Source organism: Saccostrea cucullata, unplaced genomic scaffold (assembly GCF_032062105.1).
Source record: "Saccostrea cucullata isolate Sc308-1 unplaced genomic scaffold, CSIRO_AGI_Scuc_v1 ctg19847, whole genome shotgun sequence".
NCBI classification, from domain to species: domain Eukaryota; kingdom Metazoa; phylum Mollusca; class Bivalvia; order Ostreida; family Ostreidae; genus Saccostrea; species Saccostrea cuccullata.
Window position 1 is genome coordinate 1 of NW_026939028.1, and position 7,500 is coordinate 7,500.

Sequence of the window (7,500 nt, forward strand, 5' to 3'; positions counted from 1 at the left end):
AATTTTAATTTGATTGGATCAGCTAAGCTAGTGATGTTCAAGGCTTTGTATTTAAAAAAAAAATAAAAGAATGATTAAAAAAGAAAAATCAAAATTTTATTTTCGTTTTGCAGTAAACTCATCCAGCCAAAAACAACGCTTTAAAGTTAAAATTGATGAATCAAGCCAACAAAAGAGTATTCAGGACAAACCTGCAGAATTATCTGGTGACATGAAAAAGTTGAACATTGAAGAGAAAGGATATCAAAAGGACACAGTCAGTAGAACAAGCGATAAAGAATCATCAAGTGATAATGAAATCACACATGAGAGCTTGAATACAGAATCTGAATCACATAAAGGGAATGAAGCTGCTGCCTTTCTGGAAAAAGAGGAAATGATTGAAGACAAACAAAATATTCCTAAAGAATCAGAAATATCGGGAATTTTACGAGTCTCCAAAGATGCATCGGATGATCCAGAGAAAAAAATTACTATGGTAGACTTTGCGGGACAGTGTTCATATTATTCCTCACACCAGATTTTTCTGAGTCCAAGGGCATTCTTCATCCTAGTGCTTAATATGGAAAAGAAATTACTTGAAAAGGTTGGAAAAGAAGTTTGTAGCCAGGAAGGTTCAATTTACGAAGGGTGGACACACAAAGGTATGTTTTTATTACAAAATTAGTGTTTATTATGTGTAGTTGTCTAGTTTCTGTCGAAGCAAATGCATTATAATTGCGGAAGTTCTTTCTGCTTAATTTTTATAATTGACAAGCAATCTCATTTTAACCCATTTCCTTCGTGGTACGACTGTAGTCGTCATGTGCGCTATCTTCGGAGTACCACTACAGTCGTTGTTTTCATACAAGCGTCTTAGAGGCCCTTGAATTACTATGTAAAAGCCCCGTATGAATAAAACGTTTGCATGATCTAGACCAGTGGAAATTTCCCTTGCTCATGCGCATTAAAAATGAAACTAGATACCTTGATTTTTGGGGAAATTTTGGTTAAAGCAAAGGAAATCAGAGTCACTGACGCGATCGTAGTTTCAAAATGGCGGAGAGAGAAGAAGGACTGAGCGATGGTAGTGATACTGAGGGAGATTATGACAAACAAGAAGAAAATATTGCAGATGTAGAAAGAGAAATCATTTGTGGAGATGTTGATGACTGGATTCACAACATACCGTATAACTGGTTTTTAATGCGGGTGCAAATTTTTGCGATTTGATTCTGAAATAGGTTTATTTATTTTTTGCGATTTTAATTTTTGCGATTTCACTTTGACATGGGCATCTTCAGATTGCCAGACAAAGCTGACTACTGGAGGCAAAACAAATGGATGTTTGTAACAAATTTCAACAGAGTGATGTCCAGGGACAGATTTTTCTTGATCTGGAGATACTTTCATGTGCAGAATACCATATAATCCCTATTAACCGCCCCGGGCGCTTAGAAAATTGTGAAAAGGGGGCGGTTATTTGGTATTTAAGTTATATTTTTCGATGTCATATTTCAGCTTAAAAAAATATTTTGAATAAAGAATAAAATTCTGAGAACCACGAAATAATTGTCTTACTTTCCTTTATGTTAGGATAAGCCACTCAAATTATGCAAATTGATTTATTTTCCACCCAAAAAAATAGACAATACATGAGGAGAACGTCTCTTGGTAAGTAACTTTCACTTTCAGAAAATTGTAAACAATGATTAGTTCGTTCGCAGAATCTTTCACTTTCAGTTCGATTAACTTTTTCAAAGATTATTTCGTTTATCGTCCTGGTGACCCAGGGTCACTATCAACTTCCTCGTCAAGATCGGAAGCTTCCCCATCGGTTTCATCGCTCCATTCGTTGACAGCATCCAATTCCATTTGAATGTTTTCCTGAAGTTGGTTAATTCCCTCAATATCGCCTTCTGTGGCGGTGTCAAATCCCTCAAATGGATCATCACTTTCATCCCCCGACTGGAATAATAACTCATCTTCTGTGCCATCGAGGTTATTGGAAATTCCTGTTTTCAAAAACGATTTCCGTATAATATCTGGGGAAACCGAGGCCCATGCTTCTTTTATCCATTTCAGAATTGTTGTTTTCTCCAGTGGTCGGCGATTTCCTTGTTTTGTTAACGAGACATTTCCATCAAACAACCATTCGTCGTAAAGTTCTCTATAACGATCTTTGAATGGCTTATTCCAACTGATATCGCAGGGCTGCAACTTCGATGTACATCCACCAGGAATTATTGCTACATCTGTATTATATTTTCTTGTCAAGAGTTCTTTAATAGCTTTAGTCTTATGTCCAGAAAACGAATCCCAAATTAGTAACCTCTGGGTAGAATTTTGTCTCCAAATGACATGTAGCCAGAATTTCATTGTACTTTCATCCGCCCAAGCTTTTGGAGTCATTTTCACAATGACTCCTGTGGGTACATCTTTTAAGGGATGCACGCCTTTCATCAAAACTAGCGGAAGCAGCTTGGTACCATCGGCTAAAGCGGAGAGACATACAGTTATTCTAGATTTTTCATGCCCTGTACTGGCCATCTTTATAGTCTTTTACCCTGAAAATTCAATTGTTTGGTCCCCTGGCATATCCATCCACACTGGTGTTTCGTCCGGACAAGGGATATTCTTTTCTTTTCCGCATCGCTATAACAAATCTTAAAAACCCGTCAACTTTATCACTGATGTGACTTTCTGTTTTTTGAGCTGTATGTGCAGCTCTTCGGAAACATACACCATTCCTTTTCATAAATCGTCGCATCCATTGGCAACTTGCTTTAAAACTTTGATTACCGTTTTGCAAATGTAGACGTCGAGCTTCGTTTTTAAGGGCTTTCCCCGTAACTCTGGCACCATCATCACGTTTACTAATTAACCACTCCATTAAATCATGCTCAATCTGTGGAAAGTTCAGTTTTCTTCCTCCCCCAAATCTCCTCTTTCTGCCTATGCCCATGTTTGCTGCGTTTTCCTTAATGCTGTCTTCAGTTTTTCTCCACTCACGTATTCTTTTTCTATCAACATTAAAATGTTTCGACGCTTTATGATTTCCATTGACCTTCGCAAAACTGATCACTTTGAGCTTAAACGCAAAGTTATAAGAAAATATTTTTTCCCCTTTATGTGATGTGGATCTTGAATTCTCCATCTTTATTTCCTGTGTAGTTGTAACACGAGCATTGATTGGTTACAAAGTCGGGAGCCTGAGCCCGATTACGCGACATCACCTGTTGATTCTCATCAATTCATGTCATACTATTTGTATGATAGGAATACTTTACGTATGAATTACCTAAGATCCCTGTTTCATTTTCACTTTCTTCAATTTACCTATGGCGGACTTTGGATATGATTCTTGTATTTGAGGTTTTCATATTTACAAAGATATTTGGAATCCAGTTACCGGAGAAACATTAAATACTCGAAGAGAAATACACAATCCCGTTGACAAATATGCAGTGGCTGTAGTTAAGGACGACACCATTGACAGGGTTGCAAATAACCACTCGCCCACTCGCAAATGCGAGTAAATTTTCCTGTGGGCGACCAGCTCTTGAGAATATTATCGCCCACATGGCGAGTAAGAATTTTATCGGACCTTTTCCAGAATCAGATCGTAGTTTGGTTCAACTATCCAATGTACTTTCGTTTTCATATCCCAGGCGGATTTTTCTGTGCTTGATCATTCAGCTGATTCCATTTTTTAAATATTAATTGTAGCTTTATTTGAGATACAAAATATGTCAATCTAGTCAACGTTTACCTTAAATTTAAAGAGTAATCAATATTGTAACAAGAATCCCCCCATTCTTTTTCTGCCGCTATAGGCAGCCATGTTGGGTGTCCACTGTATATGTAACACCTGGTTAATTCAGTCCAGGTATGTTTGGCTCCTTTATTTAAAAAAAAAAACGACATACCGACCCTTGGTTATTTGGGAATGTTACAAGAATCAAATATTTTTTAAGCCTAATTCAAAATAAATGCCCTGAAACAACTTAAATCAAAAGAAATAAAAATTGAATTGAATGATAACATGGAATTTCATACATTTAGTAGTGTAAAAGTCTGCAGGAAAAATTTGAAAAGGAATAATGAAATACTATGGCGATACAGTATTTTTCTCTTATGTTTTCATATGAAAAGATTTTTTACAAAGTGAAAAAAAAATTGTGGGCTCCATAAAATCAATGTGGGCTAGTAAAACTTGTGAAGTTGGGGGCCCACATGGCCCCTAAGGTTTAAATGTTATTTGCAACCCTGCATTGTCGGACACGTGCCGAAAAAAATCAGCAAAACTGTGGCTTTCTTTCTTAAGCATGGGGGAACATTGCAGTGTGTAGTCGCAGGAAAACATTGATGGTCGGATGATTTAGACATGGGTGGACTAGAAGTTCCGTGTGTTATGATTTTTACAGGACCAGCACCTCTTATTGAACAACTAAAAACTTTATTATAGGAAAGCACAGGGGGGGGGGGGGGGGCTTATTTTCCGGAAAATTGAAAAAGGCCTAGGGGGGCGGTTATAGGGGTAGGGGCGGTTAATAGGGATTATACGGTAATGAAATTCAGCCGGACACACCCGACAAATTGTGGAGGATCCGTTATCTCTTGGAGTTTCTAAATAAAAAGTTTGAAGAAATGTATGTGCCCCTATGGGAATGCGACAGTAGATGAAAGCATGATAAAATTTAAGGGCAGATTATCGTTTCGGCAATACCTACCCGCAAAACCAGTCAAATGGGGAGTGAAAGTCTGGGCACTTGCTGAAAGCGATACCGGATACTTGAGCAAGTTTCAAGTATACACAGGGAAAGAAAATAACCAAGAAAAAGGACTTACTCATAGAGTTGTAATGGACCTGTGCCATCATTATTTTGGATCCAACTTGTGTGTCTACTTGGACAATTCTTACACAAGTCCGGAACTTCTGAACGACCTTCACATCAGAGGAATCATGGATTGTGGAACGGTATGTGTGAATAGAAAAGGTCTTCCTAAACACCTACTACCAAGCAAAGTTGGTCTGCAGAAGCATGAATTCAAGGTTGCCCAGAAAGACAACCTGACTTACTGCGTATGGCAGGACACTAAACCAGTGACGGTACTTTCCAACTTCCATGATCCAGCCCACCGTGGTTAAGTTTCAAGGAGAGCAGCCGAGAATCGTGTCGTTCAAGTCCCACTCATGCTGGCCGATTATCAAAAGAACATGAAAGGAGTGGATCTCTGTGATCAAATGGTGGGGTATTACCAGCTAAACCACAGGTCAAAGAAATGGTGGCGCCGCATTTTTTTTTACTTGATGATGGCATCGGCCCATAACGCATACATTGTCGCCAAGAACATTCACACCCACGCCACGAGGGAGAGGTGGCCAGGATTCCAAGACTTTATCGAGGAACTGGTGGAAGATCTGATTGGTGACACCAGGGCTAGAAGGGAGCCACCAAAAGTTGACTGTGGGGGCAGGGCTACTGCCAACGACATTGTGAAAATGTTCCCAAAGAACAAGGTGTGTCGTGAGTGCTCTCTTTCTGGGCCGCAGGGACAGAGAAAAGGAGTAACAAAATTTGGGTGCCAGCAGTGTGATGTTCCAGTGCACTTAGAGTGCAGCTCAAAACATATTATGAGAATGTTGAAAAAGTGAATTGTGTTTAGGAATGTGTGCTCATATGAATAATTCTGTGGACTTATTGTTGTTGTTTTTTTTTCATAAATTTTATGTAAGTACATTGAATTTTGAACTTTTTAAAATAGATATTTCTTTTTATTCATTATCTAACAGTATAAACACTTTTAAAAACAGATTGTTTAAGTTAAAATTTGTTGTTTAAATATTTTTTTTCTTGGTTATAGTAAATTTGAAGCAAAGCAAATAAATGATGTTTATGTCAAGAAATACTCCATTTTCAAGAAATGTAATAACTGTTTTATTCTTCAAGATATTTATACCCCCCGCAAACGAAGTTTAGGGGGGGTATATTGGAATCACCATGTCCGTCTGTCCGTCTGTCTGTCTGTCTAGCTGTCCGTCTGTCCGTCTGTCTGTAGACGAGATTTTGTCCGGACCATTACTCAGAAACTATTGGAAGGATTTGTCTGAAAAGTTGTACACATATTATTCACCATATGAAGTTGTGCACCTGATATTTTTCATCTTGATTGGATTATTATTTTGAATTTTACAGGTATTTTTTCATTTTTATTTTGTGGTTTTGTTTGGATCGTTTCTCAGAAACTATTGCAAGGATTAATCTGAAAATTTGTACAATTATTATTCACCATATTAAGTTGTGCACCTGGAATTTTCAACTCTTTTTGTTCATTTTTCTGCATTTTACAGGTTTTTAAAAATTTTAATTGACTTGTTCATTTTGGGCTCATGTATAAAACATGAATCTAGAATATCTGTACAAAAACGTGAATTACAGCTTAAAACTACTCATAAAAACTTTTAAAAAAAAGAAACATCAGGTGTTAAAAACAGTTTTTACATTGCACAGAAGATAATGTAATTTCATTTGTCTCTTGGGAATAACGACTGGACATGCATCCAGTTAAAGATAAATTAATGAGTTTGGTGTTGGAAGTTGTTTAGGCATATCTCTTATCAAGTGTGTGTGTGTTATCAAATCTTCAGGGAATAAGGCACAAGAATTAAAGATCTCTCTTCTCTTATTCTCTTAATTGTAATTTATTGTCTGTCAAAACACTTCATTACTGGATGACCAGTTCTTTATTTTCAAAATGCATTTCAAATTGATATATCCAGATAAATTTGATTTTTTATATAATGTTTTTTTTTCAACAATCCGTTTGCAGAGTGACATAAAACATAATTGCAATATATTTTTTTAATGCAGTAATAAATAAAAATTAAATGAAAAAATTTTTTAAAAAAATGTTACAATGGAATTACAATGTATTAGTATTGATGTTTCATTTGGTTGCATCTCCGTTTCATTCATTAAGAAACATGATGAGCAATTATATTTCACTGCAAATTTTTTAAAGTAAATTGTGAACATCTCTAGATCCATAAAGTATTTTTGAATTGGCACCTTCTCTGAAAAACCCAGCGGGGGGTATTTGTCCCTATTGGACAGTTCTAGTTTTATTCTGTAAACTGTATTTGAAGCAGAAATAGTTGTTTTATGAATTTATGCAAAAAATGTGGTGTTTACATTCACTTTATTTGAGTAAAATGCATGTAAATAAAAATAATTTAAAAAAAAAATATTAATGTGTTTACAAATTTTCTTTTATTTACTCAGAGTATTATTGAGGATAATATTGCTTCTGCATTCTGAAATTTATATTGTAAGAAGCAGAATTTTAAGAGCTTTTAGAAAATATATACTTTATTATGTATACAGTAGTCATCTAATTATGAATGTAAGCTGGTGCTAATTGACTTAGCATTCTCAGCAGCAGCTCTGTTATCCTCCGTACTACTGATAAGCCAAGCTGAATTGGCTGCAGAAGGAAATGGGTTAAAGTCATAAATTC

The 7,500-nt window shown here is 36.3% G+C and overlaps 1 protein-coding gene across 1 annotated transcript in view; it reads left to right on the forward strand.

The window, feature by feature from the left end:
* Positions 1–113: 113 nt before the first annotated feature.
* The window catches only part of LOC134252137 (uncharacterized), a gene marked incomplete at both ends in the record, with an annotated part of 7,904 nt that continues 517 nt past the window's right edge, over positions 114–7,500 (forward strand). The window contains one exon of the mRNA XM_062734573.1: positions 114–644. Coding sequence (XP_062590557.1) covers positions 114–644 — 531 coding nt within the window. The remainder of the gene's footprint in view (positions 645–7,500) is intronic.